At 43.7% G+C, this 19,012-nt stretch overlaps 1 protein-coding gene across 1 annotated transcript in view; it reads right to left on the bottom strand.

Annotated features, from left to right (window-relative positions):
• The window catches only part of LOC120045607 (extracellular tyrosine-protein kinase PKDCC-like), a 38,192-nt gene extending 19,643 nt beyond the window's left edge, over positions 1-18,549 (bottom strand). Inside the window, exons 1-3 of the mRNA XM_038990510.1 lie at positions 17,566-18,549; positions 7,446-7,568; positions 1,976-2,241 (exon numbers count right to left, since the gene is read on the bottom strand). Coding sequence (XP_038846438.1) covers positions 1,976-2,241; positions 7,446-7,568; positions 17,566-18,366 — 1,190 coding nt within the window. The 5' untranslated portion in view covers positions 18,367-18,549. The remainder of the gene's footprint in view (positions 1-1,975; positions 2,242-7,445; positions 7,569-17,565) is intronic.
• Between the last annotated feature and the right edge of the window lie 463 nt (positions 18,550-19,012).

Consider the following 19,012-nt stretch of genomic DNA (forward strand, 5'->3'; position numbering starts at 1 on the left):
AGATTTCTGGCTACATCCCAGCACAGGCCTCCTTTCGAAGCAAGCAGCTAGATGGAGGGCTAACATGTCCCTAGAAGGTGCATCATGTCATGCCAGCCTTTTTTCACTATCCTCTACTTGAGTGGGTTGAGTCACTGATGTGATATTCCTGTCCGGTTTTGCGCCCCCTCGGGCTCATGCGGTTGGGGAGATCTTCGTGGGCTATACTCAGCCTTGTCTCAGGGTAGTAAGTTAGGTCTGTTGATATCCCTTTGCTGGTGTGGGGGCTATGCTTTGGAAAAGTGGGTGGGGTTATATCCTGCCGAGTTGGCCCCTTCCGGGGGTAACTTTGGACAGGGCAACAGTGTCCCCTGATCTCCCGTCTCAGTCCCCAGTATCTATGCTGCAATAGTGTATGTGTCGGGGGGCTAGGGACAGTCTGTCCTATCTGAGTTTGAGTTTATTTTTACAGGGACAATGCACATTAATCAACGTTTCAGTAAAAGTGACGGTTTTAGCCAGCCGGCTAATTTTCAACCTCAGTCCCTGGGCAGGTTATTGGTATACTGTGTGATCTCAAATTCTAATGTCCTGTCTGGGGCATGTCCTGATCTTAGGCATGCTCCTCTATCTCTTTCTCTCTATGTCTCCACTCCTGCAGGCTCTAGTTTTGTCTTATCTTGATTATTGTCCAGTCATGTGGTGGAATGCTGCAAGGAAAAACCTAGTTAAGCTGCAGCTGGCCCAGAACAGAGCACCACGTCTTGCTCTTCATTGTAATCAGAGGGCTGATATAAATAATATGCATGCCAGTCTCTCTTGGCTAAGAGTTCAGGAGAGACTGACTGCATCACTTCTTTTTATAAGAAACATTCATGTGTTGAAAATCCCAAATGGTTTGCATAGTCAATTTACACACACACTTACCCCACCAGAAATGCCACCAGGGGTCTTTTCACAGTCCCCAAATCCAGAACAAATTCAAGAAAGTGTACAGTATTATATAGAGCCATTATTTCATGGAACTCCGTTCCATCTCATGTTGCTCAACTGAACTGCAAACCTGGTTAAGAAAAACAGATAAAGCAACACCTCACGGCACAACGCCTCTCCCCTATTTGGCCTAGATAGTTTGTGTGCATGTATTGATATCTAGGCTACATGTGCCTTTTGTAAAAAATAACAAATAAATATTGGTGTAGTTCTGGCCTTGATCTGTCCTTGTCTATTAATGTTCTGTATTATGTCATGGTTCATGTTTTGTGTGGACCCCAGAAATAGTAGCTGCTGCTTTTGCAACAGCTAATGGGGATCCTAATAAAATACCGGAAGGACCTGAGCCCTAGGACCATGCCTCCGGACTCCTGGTCTGACGACTCCTGGCTGTCCCTGTACCAGTGCATCTGGTCGTGCTGCCGATCCAGTTATGCCTCCGGCTATGGAATCCTGACCTGTCTCTCTGTCTCTCTGTCTCTCTCTCTGTCTCTCTGTCTGTCTCTCTGTCTGTCTCTCTGTCTGTCTCTCTGTCTGTCTCTGTCTGGCCTTAATGGCCATGTACTCTTATGACCTCCACCTGGCACAGCCAGAAGAGGACTGGCAACCCCTCGGAGCCTGGTTCCTCTCTAGGTTTCTTTCTAGGTTCTTGCATTACTAAGGTGTTTTCCTAGCCACTGCTTCTGCATCTGCATTGCTTGCTCTTTTGGGGTTTTAGGATGGGTATATCTGTATAACTCTTTTTTTGGCAACTGCTGATGTAAAAAGGGCTTTATAAAATCCATTTGATTGAATTTGATTGATTTCAACAGAACCACTCTAATCACACTATGATGTAACTAATTCAGTGGATGCTGATGACCCGTTAAATCAGAGGAAGAGCTCATTGTCATGGCTGAAATGCAATTAACCCAACCCACCCTCCGATTTCTCCCTCCCCACCAGCCTCCACTGAAATAATTCGATTATCATTTAACATGGCAGAGGTCTTGCTCCTCCTCACCTGTAGGCGTTGTAGAGGTTGCGCTTCTCGTTGATGCCCAAGCAGCGCCCTCTGCTGCAGGGGAGGGTGAAGTTGCGGGCGGGAAACTCCATGACGCAGTCGGAGGGGGAGCAGGGGGCCTCCTCTGTGCTGGCGTCATCCAGGTCTGTGACTTTGAGCTCCCCCGCCACCAGGACAAACTGGCGAGGCCTGAAGTCCAGCAGGGTGACAGAGCCCAAAGGGGAGTGGGCCAGGTAGTGGAGCAGACGCACTAGACTCAGACAAATCTGCAGCAGAGAGCGAGAGAGGAAGAGTTTGTGAGTGTAACGTTGACTGTTCATTTACGATTCACTTTTGTTTTATTTATTTATTTTCACTTGCTTTGGTCATATAAAACATGTGTTTCCCATGCCAATAAAGCCCCCTTTGAATTGAGTTGAATTGATAGAGAGTGAGAATGGTGGCTCCATGTCTAAATCTGTTCAGGGTACATGAATCTACTTCTGTGCCAAATGTGGAGCCCTTATCGTAAAGCAGTCCAGTTAGAGTATCCGCCCTGAAATTGTAAGGTTGGAAGGGATTTAGTGTATTTCTGTAGCAGATAAGAGAAATGACAGTGGAGATGAGTCAGTCTGTCATTATTTCCCTGATTCCATCTCTCTATTCCATCTCTATTCTATTCCATTGCATTGTTCTCTTTTCCACTGCATTATTCTCTTTGGGGTTGACTGAGAGCAACCCCCCCATTTCCTCTGTGAACACTCATAAATCCCTGAGAGAACCACATGAGTCTGTGTGTTTGTGTGTGCCCCTCTCCCATTGTGTGTGTCCAGGGGTCGAGGGTAAGGGCTGAAAGGCGCAAGAGAGCGCGTGAAAGGGGCAAGGAAACACGTGAAAGGGGAATAGACACCTATATTATACAGACTATAAACCAAACATCTACGTTCCCAAGAGCAGAGAGGGGAGTGAGACAGAGAGAAAAGAGGAGGAGAGGAGGAGGAGCTGAACAGCTCATTTCTTTTCAAGCGAGACAAAAGCTGTTTTTAATGTACTGTGGATTAAGAGTGAGTGGGAGAGGTGAGACACAGAGCACTGAGGCGTAAGTTAGGGGCTGGAGTCTCTTTCTAACCCTAGTGAAGTAACAGTAGTGCTGGAGGAATGCAAAACTATGTCACACTATGCTTAAATGGGCAATTTGCAGTTGCTACATACATACATTAATCATATGTATATAAAAAAAAACACTGTACAGCCTCAAAACACGGTAAAAACTATAATGTTGATATCATGGATGGTCAGAACTTTCATCTATAGTTCTGTCTATGAATTTGGGAGTGGTTACATTTCTCCAGCACCATCCCTCAGCTTTTTACCGAAACAGTGGTGAGGAATTAGCGTTCTTGTTGTTTCAACTGCTGATTGCCCCTTTAAATACTGGGTCATTTTTTTTATTGATTTGATTGATAGGCATAGGTTTTAGAGTACCCTAACTATTCTGTCATTCTATTTGACCATACTGCGTATTGTAAATACTGCAATACAGGTTGGATAGAATGTATCTATAAGTTATCATTTCCATAAATGTAAATGAGCCTGACGTGAAGGTTGACAGACAGACTGCTGGGTGGGTGTGGTTAGTGAGGAGGGAGGGAGGGGTTAAAGGGGATATGGGTGTGTCTGTCTCACTGACAGGGGCTGCAGGCCAGGGCCATCAAAGCCTTTGTCAACGCTCACAGGAAATGGTTACAGACCTAAATGGAGCATTTGAAATTCAGTGGGTTTACAGCGCGCCTCCCTAGAGTCTATTAATGCCTCATACGAATTGCAAATGCTCCGAGAAAAAGCATATTTTTCTTTCATTTCGCACTCCACATTTCAAGGGAAGGATCTTGGGTGACAAGGGAGGCAGACCTGACGCTTATGTTGTGGGGAAACAAAGGAGCAACCAAAAAACAGCACACACTGATGCTGCATGAACACACACAGCACACACAAGATCCAGAGATAGTAAGTGGTGACACTCCATTGAAATAGTATTATTATATTTAGGTAATAAAAATATTAAAATAATAATCTCATTGAATTTGTCTAACCTCATGCTCTGTTATTGCATTACGGTAAAAATCGAGTTACATAGACAAAAAACAAAACATCCTGTTTGAAATGCAATGGTTTCTCTCAAAGCTAGACAAAGTCCTTTTTCACTGTGCTTCAGAACCACTGAGTGAACCACAAAGACATTTACAGAGCCACTCATAGAAAAGCAACTGATTTCTACGTGCAACTTAAAGTGATTTAAATGCTGTTTCTATCATACTTACAAAAAGGAACAAGCACTAGGAAGGAGTCTTTAATAAAAGCGTGGTCGATGTTTAAAAGTGGGAATTATTTAAATTTGACTTGCACTAAGCCAGCGTTTCCCAAACTCGGTTCTCGGGACCCCAAGGGGTGCACGTTTTGGTTTTTGCCCTAACACTACACAGCTGATTCAAATTATCAAAGCTTGATGATTAGTTGATCATTTGAATCAGCTGTGTCCTGAGGAACGAGTTTGGGAAACCCTGCACTAAGCACTGGGTATTGTTCTCTGTGGAAGTACTCACAGGCTTGGAAACTCGTGTGGCAATCATTCAAGGCCCAGGAAATCAAAGTGGAAAGTTATCTCAGTTGATTTATTTACCAGAAGGCTGATGTTAGTGGCGGTCGGTGCCATTTAAGATGAGGGAGGACGATTTTTTGTATTTTTATGAGTATGTACTTATTTCTATTAGCTACAGCATACTGGATACCTGTCATTCATATTCCATTCACCCAGCTCAATGTAACATCGATTGGTTTAGGCTACTACATGATACTCAAATTTTCCCTGTACCCATCATGAGGTTGCTACAAGCTAGGAGGTTGAGGGAAAAATTTGAGCAATCAAGGTGAAAGACAGTGACACATTCAATACCACCTTGCACACTATTGGTTGCATCTAGCTGATCTAGGGTGTGTAATCATTAGTTGGAAAGTTGCAAACAAAGGTTTCTATTGGACAAATTCAGTTATGTTTTCCCTGTTTTTGCTCCGTTTGCTTCCATTTAAGAAATGTTTTTCAAAAGACTCGGCAGAATGAATACACCCTTGATCATCCGCAAACGCAGTTCACTTTCAAAGAGACCTTTCTTAACCAAAGCTTCATACCACATCCAAACAGCATCATCACTTTGATCGTTAAATAATTGCTTCTTGCATCTACGCGCTCTCCTCATCTCACCTTTTCCCTTCGCTTGTGGACTTCAGTGCACAACACAAAAGCTGTCTGTGACCAGGCAAAAAAAACTTTCCAAATCTTCATACCATAACCGCTAACTGCTACACACAGCCTACATCGTTGTCAGCATATTAGCTAACATCATAGTCAACATACTAGAACTAACGTGTTCGTAAACCCACTACAATCATGCAGTACAGTGTACAGCAAGCAGTTTAGCAGTTCACCGGAAGGCCCTGGTGGCAAATTAATAAAATCAAAAGCTTACCATGACTTGGAAGAGTTCCAGTGTTGGGTAGCCATAGCCAGCTAGCTAACATAGCATCCCTCTCTGTTTGAGCTGGGTGTTTGAGTAGGCTAAACTTGCTAGCTGCATTCGTTAGCTAAGTAAGTGAAATTGAAAGTGTAAAAACACAAAATAGAGCTCGCTCTTGCTTCTCCTTCATTTTTGAAGAAAACCATTCATTCAAAACTGTTCTATTGTCTTTCTCTTTGAGTCAACTACTCACCACGTGTTATGCACTGCAGTACTAGCTAGCTGTAGCTTGTGCTTTCAGTACTAGATTCATTATTTGATCCTTTGATTGGGTGGACAACATGTCAGTTCATGCTGCAAGAGCTCTGATAGGTTGGAGGACGTCCTCCGGCAGTTGTCATAATTAATGTGTAAGTCTATGGAAGTGGGTGAGAACAATGAGCCTCCTAGGTTTTGTAGTCAATGTACCCAGAGGACGGAAACTAGCTGTCCTCAAGCTATACCATGGTGCTACCCCAGAGAGTGCTGTTGAGGCTACTGTAGACCTTCATTGCGAAACAGATTGTTTTAATCAATTATTTGGTGACGTGAATATATTTAGTATAGTTCTATCTAAAAAGGATAACTTTTTTAATGTTTCACAATTTTTATTTTTATGAAATTTACTGAGGCGGATGGTCCACCCCTTTCTCCTCTGATGAGCCTCCACTGGCTGATGTATTTGTTTTGGCAAACTACACTATGAAGCTCCGTGAGGGAGCTCTGACTTTGGTTAAAGGCCGCCTCTCCATGACAAATACAGTGTTGATTAGGGATAAAACAAATGATGCTTTAGGAGGTCATAGACTAGTGTGATGACATGTAGATGGGCTTAGTGTGTAGTGTTATAAATGACAGTGACGGCACATCCAAGGACGTGTTGAGCTGTGCATGTGTCAATGGTTACACTGGGAACTCTTTAACTAACTTCCCCATGCCCAATTCCAAACCCACCCCTTGCCCTACCCCCCAGGCACTTGTACAAATCTGAAAGGATTGTATAGATGTAAATGATATGGAAGCTCAAGGCACTTAAGCCTTGAAGGCATTGTGAAGCTATTACTACATTATTTTTATATATATATATATATATATATATATATATATATATATATATATATATATATATATATATATATATATATATATATCCATTCCTTTTCTGGTCCATGCCTACAGATATAGGTTGATTTGAAATTTGGCAACAATCTTTCCCACCCTGTATTCATCATCACAAAACGTTTGTGTTGAAGGATCTCTCAGTAGAAGAGCTGACTGTCTCAGTGAATCTCCTCCAGTCTTGCCAGTGAGGAAAGGAAGAAAGGGAGAAAGGAAGAGAAGAAAGGAGGGGATAGAGAGAAGAGAGGAAGAGAGCACTTGCTGGTGATTTCATGCACCGAAGCTCTTTCATCCTCTGTGTGGCAGGCGGGTGGACACTCCCCGGCCACAGGAAGCAATAGGAAATAATTAGAGCGCGGCTCTGTGGCGATAGTGATCGGCAGACCCGGCCCAGGGGCCCCAGCGGCCCAGTGGCACACAGGCCCATGGTACCCAGCTAGGGAGGCAGGAAACTGGGCAGGAGAAGGGCCCTGGCTCTGCAAATACCATCCGCTATACCAGTAGTGTCCCTATAAACCAGGTTAACCAAGCCCCTGTTTCAGCCAATTCGCTCTACATTCTGAGTCAGCCTGCAATGGGTTTGAGTCACAGGCCTTAGTATCTACTTACGCATGTGACCTACCCTCAGTCCCTCAGTGACACCTACCAGAATTCAGCCTATTCTGTTGACTCATACACGTTGCACTCTGTTCAGTGAGCGAGAGGAAATCACACGACGTTGACAAGATAATGATAATGGCAATTTAGCATTTGATTAAAACACTGTTTGAAGTGAGGGTCCGTGTTAAAGTGAAATGTTTGTGTTGTCCGCTAACACTCACCCTGAAGCGTTCCTCCCAGGAGGTCTGCAGTAGTTGGATCATCTCCAGAGGACTTCCCAGCTCTGTGATGGCTGTCACTGTGTCCTGGATGTCATTGCTGTCTTGGTAGCAGTAGCCGTACAACTGGAGAGGACACAGAGAAACACTGGTTCTTCATCTATACACACACACACGATATGCACGGAGCGTACAAAACATTAGGAACACCTTCCTACTATTGAGTTGCACGCCCTTTTGTCTTCAGAACAGCCTCAGTTAGTCGGGTCATGGACTCTACAAGGTATCAAAAGCGTTCCACAGGGATGCTGGCCCATGTTGACTCCAATGCTTTCCACAGTTGTGTCAAGTTGGCTGGATGTCCTTTGGGTGGTGGACTATTCTTGATACACACGGGGAAACTGTTGAGCGTGAAGAACCCAGCAGCGTTGCAGTTCTTGACACACTCAAACCGGTGCGCCTGGCACCTACTACCATACCCCGTTCAAAAGCACAAATCTTTTTTCTTGCCCATTCACCCTCTGAATGGCACACATACACAATCCATGTCTCAATTGTCTCAAGGCTTAAACATCCTTTAACCTGTTTCCTCCCCTTCATCTGCACTGATTGAAGTGAATTTAACAAGTGACATTAATACGGGATCATAGTTTTCACCGGGATTCACCAGATCAGTCTGTCATCATGAAAATAGGTGTTCCTAATGTTTTGTACACTCAGTGTAAATCTGAGCCGTCAGTGACAAACAATCTCATTCAGAAGATTGAATTACTGTATGCCAGTTGCATGCATTCTGATGTTTTTAAATGAATACGCAATGAGACATGCGAGAGTTTTGGCACTCATTAATGTTTATTTTGGTCGATTGAAGTAGTTTACTCTCCTCTTTATTGCTATGGTAAGTGCCTCCTAGAGATGCCGGCCCTTTGCTTGCATAAACATTGTGTAAGATAATTTGTGCCAGAAGAACTGGTTAAAATAAGTGGGCATGAAATTCAATCTAAAAGCATAACAACCAATATGGCTGTCAACCATACCATCAGGGAAAACACTGACTATGCAAAACAGAGAAGGTGGCATTGCATGTTGTTTATTGGTTAATAAAAGGCTTTTACAAGTGAATGATGTGAGAATGTAGCATTGTCTGAGAGTAAAGTAGTGGAGGCTTCATACTCTCTGAGGGTGACTACTGCTTGTTAGCAGTTTGGGTGTGTCTGTGAAGAGCGATGCTGAGACATTTATAGCGGTGCTGTGTGATGGGAAATGCGAGGTGCCCAGTGGGTGCCAACCTTGTGGGAGGAGAGGAGGGGCCTGTGGGCAAGGCTGGCAGAGTGCCCCCTCCCCCCACCACTGGGTGCAGCATGACAAACACATGAAGAAGACTGCACTTATAGAGCTTAAATCAGCCCCTTTTCCTTGTGCAGTCAGAATGCATGTATGAATTGAGTTCAGTTGAGGTTAAATTTTCGAGTGTTGTAGAGTCTCTTTATTTCTCTCTGTAAAAATGGTTCTGTTGAGTACGTGAATCTAAAGTGCATTTTTGCAGCAAAAGAAGAATGGTGTTTTTTTATATATATATAGGGCCATCAATACAGGACTAACACCTTTTTTTGGAGTGTGTGTGTGTGTGTGTGTGTGTGTGTGTGTGTGTGTGTGTGTGTGTGTGTGTGTGTGTGTGTGTGTGTGTGTGTGTGTGTGTGTGTGCGCTCGCTCGCTCGCGTGTGCGAGATTGCCCTTGGCAATGCCAGAGAAGCTTTCCCAGGGGTTGGAGTGTACGGAAAGTTTTGTTATCTGAGATTGAATTCACAGTAATGACTATTATCAGCACACGCCATCTCCAGGTTGTGTGTACTGTATGCACCACGTCTGCAGCCAGTGCTGAAGTTGTTGGTATTGTGTGCAGCGGAGGCATTCTTGTGCGAACACGACCGCATCAGGGCAGTGTTTTCCCTCCATGTCAGACTAGACTCATCGGCAGCTAAGGCTGCCCAGAGTGAGATAGCAGCTGTACGCATGCTGGGGCAGTGTTTTGTGTTTGCTTTGAATCTGGTGCCATTTTGTCTGACTGGGGTTCAGAGGTCACTCACCTTGGTCGTTTGATAATGTATTTTTACTGACAAAGGTATGACATCATTGAAGTGTTTCGGAGAAATATTAATCTGTGCAAATGTATTTAGATATTTTTGCAACGGGATTCTGAACGGTTCCGTTGTGAGTGCTGTTCTGAGTTCAGAATCTATTCTGCTATTGTGAGTTCAGGTCTTGATGTGTCTCTGTTTCTTCTGTACATAGAGGTTTATCTAAGTGCATCTTTGGATGGATATATATAGAGTATGAGAGAGCGTGGCCTTAGTGAAAAGGCTGAGAAAATCTGAGGTGAGGTAAGTGTGAAAAGGCAGGCACATTAGGAACCAAGCCTAGTAGGCCAATCTCCTGGCAGATCACCACTTTCCCGGCCAGAGGCAGGAGTCAGCATGCCATAGCACGGCATGGCCTCACCAGGAACAGAGAGGGGGCCAGGGCCACAAACACACACCAGCCCAGGGACCAGTCACACTCACACAGGCCAAACCCCCACTGGCCAGTTGGCTGTACACACAAGAAGTGAGTTGAAGGAAGGTTGGAAGGTCTCTCTGTTCTTACTAAACTAAATGTAGGGTTGCGGGAATGTGCATTTCAACTGAGACCGGTTAATAATGCTGAGAGTTGAAGATGGACAAAGAGAATGAATCCATGCAGGTTCTGCTTGAGGTGAGGCCGGGTGACCAGAGTAGCGGTCAGAGTGAGACGGGTCTAGCAGCCAAGAGGGGGTGCTGCTGCTTGAACGGTTGCCCTGCTCGAGTAGCAGATGAAATAGTCGAGAACATATGCTATGCGCGTCAGAATATGCCAACGCACCGGAGCTCCACAAAAGCATTTCTGTGTGGGACATTATTAATGTGTAAATAAACGCCGGGGTCGGCAGGGCAGTTAACCCAGTCACCACACGCTCTTTAACGAAGGCCTCCTGGCCCCCGATCAAACCGGCCCCGGGGCGGACATGTTTGTCCAGAGATGAAATCCCCAGCATCTGCCAGAGCAGAGAGCACACTGCTGCTCTTCTGTTGGACAGGGTCACTGCAGGACTGAGTGTCAGTCAAACAAGAACATCTCTATCATACCAACTCTCTGGATCTCTGCTACGGACTGGGTGGGGACTTACTGTAAGCCCAATAACAAAAGTAGAGCTTTTAATTTCACTCACAAATCAGGTAATAAGGAACATACGTAACTATTATTCATGAAATTGTATGAAATGCATGTTTGAAGTGTATCCATGTGCAGCGTAGGGGTTTAACTTAGTGCTCGTGTGTGTGTGTGTGTGTGTGTGCGTGTGCGTGTGCGTGTGTTTTTTATCCTTGTGGGGACCAGAAGTACTCACAAAGATAGTAAAACAAGGGGACATTTCACCGTTCCCCAAAAGGAAAAAGGCTATTTTCGGCATAGGGGCTTGGTTTACAGTTACAATTAAGGTTAGGGTTAAAATTAGGGTTAGTTTAGGGATTTAGAGTTAAGGTTCGGGTTCATGTTAGGGTTAGGTTAAGAGGTTAGGGTTAGGTTAGGGTTAGGTTTAGGGTTAAGGTTCAGGTTCGGGTTCATGTTAGGGTTAGGTTAAGGGGTTATTGTTAGGTTTAGGGTTAAGGTTCGGGTTCATGTTAGGGTTAGGGTTAGGTTAAGGGGTTAGGGTTAGGTTAAGGGGTTAGGGTTAGGGAAAATAGGATTTTGAATTGGAATCAATTGTTTAGTCCCCACAAGGATAGAGAGAGAGTGTGTGTGTGTGTGTGTGTGTGTGTGTGTGTGTGTGTGTGTGTGTGTGTGTGTGTTTGCGTGTGTGTTTGCGTGTGTGTTTGCGTGCGTGTTTGCGTGCGTGCGTGTGTGTGTGTGTGTTTGCGTGTGTGTTTGCGTGCGTGTTTGCGTGCGTGCGTGCGTGCGTGTGTGTGTTTGCGTGTGTGTTTGCGTGTGTGTTTGCGTGCGTGTTTGCGTGCGTGCGTGTGTGTGTTTGCGTGTGTGTTTGCGTGTGTGTTTGCGTGCGTGTTTGCGTGTGTGTGTGTGTGTGTTTGCGTGTGTGTTTGCGTGTGTGTTTGCGTGCGTGTTTGCGTGCGTGCGTGCGTGCGTGTGTGTGTTTGCGTGCGTGCGTGCGTGCGTGCGTGCGTCGAATGACATTAATGGTTGGATTCGGTATGCCTTGTTTTAATCAGAGACTTGGACCAAGTGCAACTGGCAGAAAACCCTCTGTCATTTTCCTTTTCCATGTGAATTGATCCTAGTACATTAGATGGATTTGAGACTCATAATGCATTAAATAGAGGAGGGTGAAATTGTTTAAACCGTAAGTTTGGGTGCATAAAGGGGTTTAAACGTTTTGAGTTTCGATGATTACACACTCCGTTTATTACATCTTTCCCCTTCTATAATTTGCATGACTTCATAGGGTTGAAAACAAAGTCTGGGAGCGTTCTGGAAGAAAATATGTATGACTGTTAACTTAGTACTTTTTGGATGACTGTAAAATCGATAGATTTATTAATTTTTTTGGGCTGAATTTGGTGCCTTCCATCTCAACGAAATAGGGAAGGAAGCATATGGAAACAGAAACAAGTTTGTTGAGTAAGAACTCTCATCAACTTGTTTTCTCCAACCGCTCAGTAAAAATAAACAACATTTCAAAACGGGGTGTCGTAGGAGAGGGCTGCACACAAGGTTCTGCCTGCGGTTATGGAACCGCCACCTGTCCCAGACCTGCTGTTTTCAACTCTTAATGATCGGCTATGAAAAGCCAACTGAAAATTATTCATGATTATTATTTGACCATGCTTGTCACTTATGAACATTTTGAACATCTTGGCATAGTTCTGTTATAATCTCCACCCGGCACAGCCAGAAGAGGACTGGCCACCCCTCATAGCCTGGTTCCTCTCTAGGTTTCTTCCTAGGTTTTGGCCTTTCTAGGGAGTTTTTCCTAGCCACCGTGCTTCTACACCTGCATTGCTTGCTGTTTGGGGTTTTAGGCTGGGTTTCTGTACAGCACTTTGAGATATCAGCTGATGTACGAAGGGCTATATAAAATAAACTTGATTTGATTTGATTTGAAGGTGTTTTGCAGGAAGAATTTACTCCCAATACTCTGGAGTGAAATTCATCTTCTTATTTCCTCCTTAAACACGTCACAGGGTTTGTCAAATCAATACCTGCCCTTCAGACTACCAGTTAACAGGAGCTGAGCATGTTCTCAGAGTTAAATAAAGGGGAGAAGTTACAGAGCTTCAACTAATGCAAATGATGTGGGAGACTCGCTGGCCATTTCAAGTAATGTTTCACACGAATGTAACTTCATCCGATCAAATACTTGTTCACATTTCTCTTTTAAAACTGGGGGGACTTTTTTTTAATGTTCTTTGAGCACATGCACAACAGCCCATATTCAACTTCAAAACTGTACTCTCCTTGACTTTCTTTATCTGTTACTTAGAAGTGATGACGTGCATGTATTGTATATTCCTCTGAAAGTTTCAGAGCAAGCAGAAATGTCCTATGTTTATGTGGTGAGGGTCTGGGGTTCTGGGGGTCATGAGGGCACCCTGCTCTCCATGTAGAGTGTGGGGACTGCAGGGCTGCTGAGCCCCAACATACCCAGTGTTGATCAGAAACAGGGCTGAGGGCTTAGAGAGGCAGGGCAGGCCCTGGACAACATTTCACTGGCGTTCTCTTTTCCCCCCAGCTTCCTTCCCATGGAAGTCGGAGGTTAAAGTGTTAACCCTGGCTTAATTGCAACTCTGTCTCCAGTCCACTCATCCTCAAACTGACCCCAAGGCCCACAGACACCAGCTTTCACATTAACACAACCTGGTTACTGATTCCCCAACTAATGGAGGAGATCTCCTGAGCAGGCCCTGGGGGAGAGGCTGACAGAGTGACACGCTTGTGTAAACATAATCCAGCTACACAGCCAGAAACCGGCCAACACCCCTCCTGCAGCCCAGAGGTCCCACCACTCTCAGATCATCTGTATCCGCCACATATACTTTCACTGACAGGTAGCCCTTACATTCATGTCATTACGTAGACACTCTTATCCAGAGGGAATGCATACATTTTCATAGTTTTTCTTTCTACCATACTGGTCCACCATGGGAATCGAACCCACAACTATGGCGTTGCAAGCGCCATGCTCTACCAACTGAGCCACACGGGCCCTCCTCCCCTCATTCCCTCCATCCCACACACCCTCAGTCCAGGCAGGCAAGCAGCCCCTCTTGTTATCTCCCTCACTGATCAGCTCAAATTCATATTGTTCACACTCGTTCTAACACGGACGAGGGCAGAGAAAGGTGGACGGCGCCTGCCGTGCGTGCCGGTGTAAGAAACACGTGTCCACAATCCACCTCGACCTCCCAGTCAGTCGCTCACGACTCCTCTCCTCTTCACAGGAGGCGTCCCCCATCTATCCCGGACAAACAGTATCAGTCAACATGGCTATTGACACCAAAAGTGTGCTGAGTTAGGAGAACAGAGACGAACTGCTTTGGTTTCTACCTCTGATCCCACTCTCTCCAGTGAGAGAGCATGGGCCTCTGCCGTTCCTCTCATACGGAGGACTGGTCAGAGGCAGACACTAACCAGACAGTGTGCTGTAGACTGTTTTGCTCAGACAGAGCCAGACTTCATTACTCTAACAGGATATATTGGATCAGCAGAACTGGACATGAAATACTCTTTGGGATACTAAACATACTAAAACGTTTACTTGCAATCAACCAGTTGTTACGTTTGCACACATTTTTTTTGTAAACGATGCATTGATGTCAATGGGAGATTTACGTGAAAAATGTTGTTATACATACAGATCTCAAGTTATGATTCTAGTAAGTCAAATTAATATCAACCTAAGCCAGCTAAAATAAACATTTGTTTTAGTAATGGAGATATTGCTCCAATTCAGTCTTAAAGTTAATATATTATTTTTTCCTGTGATTTATTCTTTCTACGGCTAGTGGAGCATGCCAGTTAACTTTACCCTAGAAGTCATTCAGGCATTTTTCCTGGTGCACAAAAAAAGTGCATGTATTAGCCTTAAGGCCAGTGTGCTCATGTTCATAGAGGAATGAAAAAGAAATAATATTTTCCCTATGATTAGAGAGAGAAATTCCATACCATTTCCAGTTTATGTTAACATTTTCTAAAGCAATTCCTGTAATCCCTCAATGTAGCTTCCATGCCAGAAAATGAATTTTGTTATTTTTTATGTTTATCCTGAAATAAATCATCTTGGTATTATTCGCTTATGACAACGATGATAGAGTGGGATAGCCAAAGTGCACTTTCCAGTCACACAAATGCTAGTGTGTGTGTGTGTGTGTGTGTGTGTGTGTGTGTGTGTGTGTGTGTGTGTGTGTGTGTGTGTGTGTGTGTGTGTGTGTGTGTGTGTGTGTGTGTGTGTGTGTGTGTGTGTGTGTGTGTGTGTGTGTGTGTGTGTGTGTGTGTGTGTGGTTGTGTGTGGGTGTGTGTGTATTACACTGTGATGGTCAGAAAAGTCTGAGTGGACACACAAACCAAGACTCCAGTACTACAAAAAAGTATTTTTTTAAATGTACACAAATAAACACTCCTGTATTACAGTCAATATTAATGTAAGTCTGTACCTATCACAACATGGACTCGTAAGTGAGCGATGAGAGATGGGCAGCTACTATATTGGGCTCTATTCCCCCCTGACTCCACAACGGAACTTCTATAACGAAAATAACTGCCTATTGATGAATAAACCAAGTAAAACATTAAAAACAGGCCAGATGTATTAACATGCTGTGGTGACATGTAGTCAGTCCCCTGTTCAATGCGGTTGTCAAAAAAGAATGTCTGGTTAAAGTTAAAGTTATAGCTTGGCCATCAAGTTTTGAGGAGAGTTTTGATATGAGTTAATAATGTGAAATATCTCAATTATTGAATGCAAATCAATTGAAAGACACCCAGTTAGTTATAAGTTATAAGTCAAAAGATTTAAATAAGTTACAAAAAGTGTTAAAGGCCTAACTCCCCATAGCCTTACTAAAGTCTAAAAATGTCAATACATTTTTTTAAATGTTTTACCTACATTGGTTTTATATATTCATTTTGTATTTTAATTCAAGGTTAATGTGGGTTTAACATTGTTTGACAATAATATGTGCTTTACAATAATACACATTTTGTAAGGTTGTGATATTGTTTTATTGTTTGCAATTTAAATCTTGTTAAGAATGTAAACTACCTCTAAAGCTTCATACAGGGTAAATAACTTGATTATGGGCCAGATATTCACTTATATCATAGGCTAGGGTATCATTCTTAAAATGTTTCTACATACACCACGCAAACAAAAAGATAAAGTCTGATAGAAGTGACTCAAAATATGTAGGACACATTTAGTTTAAATAGATAACTTCCAGTTCCGACTGTGCTAACAAAATACTTATGTATAGCAATTCTGATCAAAAGATCACAAACTTATAATATTGTCCAGAAAATTATTTTAGGGAGCATAATTGATTACATGTATTGTATTTTAATACATGTTCTGTATAGACTATTTGGCTACTGTCTTGGTTCTGTTGTACCATCCTAGAAAACAATAGGTCGATCTTGAAAACGTGCCACGTTTTACTTGGTTAAAGTGCAACTATTGTTTTACCTTAAATTAGCCTACCTAATTTTGATTGGGTTATAATAACTAGCCTACACTTGATTTCAAAAACAAAACGGCACGTTTTCCACTGGTTTGATGACTACTTATCTATCTATCCAGCAACAGTTGCGATGAAGGCATGAAAGGCCCTCAACAACGTCGTTTGGATTCCTGTTGTTTGGATATTTTAATTGGGCCTCATGCGGTACATATTACAGTAAAGCACAGACTTAGACCTATATGCTGTAGCCTATAAATGCCACTGTAACCAGTACCTCAAGGCCATATAGTTTCTCAAACAGTAGCCTAACATGTGAAACATTAGAAGAACATTCTTCAAATATAGGCCCTATATCGGAAAATGTGAGATGCGTGAGGATAGGCGTGCAACTGTTCTTGCGCATAAATCTAGGGGAACGTGTACAGGCATTACTATTTGTAGACCTACATTGTAGGCCTATATGGATTATACATGCTTTATTAGTGTGGATATTGATAAGGCTATTTGGCCTAGGCTACTTATCTCCGTCTGAATTGTAAAATCGTCCTTTACGCATGCATGCACTTATTTTGGTGGTGTTATAGACAAGCTACTTAAAGACGCGCTGTTAATATAACGTAATAAAAAGGCCTTCTTACTTTTTTTTACACAAATGTATTATGATTTACCCGCGTATCGGTAGGCTACGCCACAGATCTTGTGTAAATGCAAATAAAATACAAGGTAGAATGCGGGAAAGCCGCGGGCGTCCCACCGCTCACCGGCTCTTGTACCATGCAGATCCAGCAAACCGCTGAACGGCTTAAAATCGACAGGGTAACAATGAAGCGATGGCGCTCATTCAACTCTAAACTATTAAATCAGCCACTAAACGGATAACACATCATCCAAATAGCACTATTAATAATAGGCTAACCGTGCACTTATTTCATGTTGCCCATTTTGTTTTCACTGCACTCTTGGACTGATTTCTCAAGTAATCTCGTGGAAATGGAATACACACCAATGTCCAAAGTGTTCAACCTATGTGTCACTTTTGACACGCCGAGAGGCTTAACGTAAAGTTTCACACCTATGGTTATTCAGTCATTAGGGAAAGAATGATTCATGGTTTGGCTGTTGGTATAAGACAAAACGGCAATTAACTAACTTCGATACTGCGTAAAGAGCACAAATGGGGTTACATTTGAAGTCAAACTTAAATGATTTATAGGGCCACTGCTACAAGTTATAATGAAATTCATGGATTTCAGATCAAATCCTTTAGGGAATAGGCAACAGAAACAAAGATATAGTACATCTTAAATAGGTCTGTGTGTGATACTAGGCCTATGGCTAAATAAATAATTGTGCAACAGAAATGGCTAAAAGACACCGATCAGTAAGGCATCAATTTGTTAGCTAGCCTAGATATAGATTACCTTTAGAATGTTGGGGTGCTGTAGCCTTTCCATCAGCGTCATTTCTTTCACTATTTTGAATGACGCCAGTCTGTAGCAGTCTCCAGGTGAACCATATTTCTTTACGCAATTTTCCATATCGTGTCCCCCGAAATCCACCGATTTCAGAGCCACGGACAAGCTGTTGTTGAGAGACGCCTTGTAGACAGCCTTTGTGTAGCCTGAGCCGAGGTACTGAACATTGGTCACGTTGTCTATGCTGCTGCAGCCAAGCATCCGAGTACCGTTAACGCTGCTCAAAGTCATAGTGAAATCTTTCCGTGATGCTGTGTGCATGTATATGGAAGGTGAAGGTCGATTTTGAAAACGCGTCTGTCGGTTATCGGTTCGCTCAATTACTTTGACAGGGTCCCAATTGTCCCCTGGCTCTGAATCCATGAGCCTCCGTCTCTCCAGCTGGCGGACTGGGTCTCCGGTGCCAGACCCATGTGCTTGGCGCTGACGGTACCGCACAACCTCATCGAATCTTTCTCGTATCTGCAGCAGAAGGTCCTGATGATGCCTGCTTCCTACGGCAGGTTTACTATTGGACTCGGCCACAGCTTCAGTGACTGACTCGCCGACTTGAAGCTGTGAATCGCCTGTAATCCGCTGCTGTTTTTCGTGGTAGTACCGATGTACTCTATGGTCGTGGTTCTGATGGTGCTCAAACCCTGGTATATACAGCAAATTCATCAGTGTACCAAGGAAGAAGGCAAGACAGAAGCCTGCCGCAACCACAATCCTTCTGCGCTTCATTGTGATCAGTTTGATTAATAACATTAAAATATGTCTGTTTTCGCCTCCAGCCTCCGCCTAGCAGTCTACCACCTCTGTAGCCGTGCCCGGAGTCCACGGTTCTATCGTGCGCGTCAGAACTTAATGGTATACCGATGCCTCGAACGATGCCGAATGCGCTATGATCACGTCTTCATCTTGATTATGATTTATGCAGCCAAGCAAGTAGAAGATCCTCCCCATATAAGGTTGATCATGGTGATACACTTGCCTTCACAGACTGCAAAGCCCACCACTTATGTAGCCTATGCGCGCATCAGGCAGGGGTCCTCTCTCGTAGCCTACTAGAAGCCCCCTGAGCGACTAAACAACCGTGACGCCACTGTGATTGACAGCATACGTATATCATGCAGCTGTGAGCATTGTAGTTCTCCAGGCAGTGCATTTTCATTAGGGTACGTCTTACATAGAAAATCTTACAACCACACTACCCATGGTGCAATGTGAAAAATCCAGACACTGGACACTGAGTTCCAACAAACCAGCAGCTGTGGGGCGGTGTTTGAGGGTTCTTCGAAATGCCTTTTCGAGTAATGGCACGCGCAAAAGCTGACCACTGAAGCGAGTGATGAAAGCGCATTAGTTGATTGATGGACATTAATAATAATATCTAGTATTGCTCTTGATGGAT

The sequence above is a fragment of the Salvelinus namaycush genome, chromosome 4 (genome assembly GCF_016432855.1).
Source record: "Salvelinus namaycush isolate Seneca chromosome 4, SaNama_1.0, whole genome shotgun sequence".
Taxonomy (NCBI): Eukaryota; Metazoa; Chordata; class Actinopteri; order Salmoniformes; family Salmonidae; genus Salvelinus; species Salvelinus namaycush.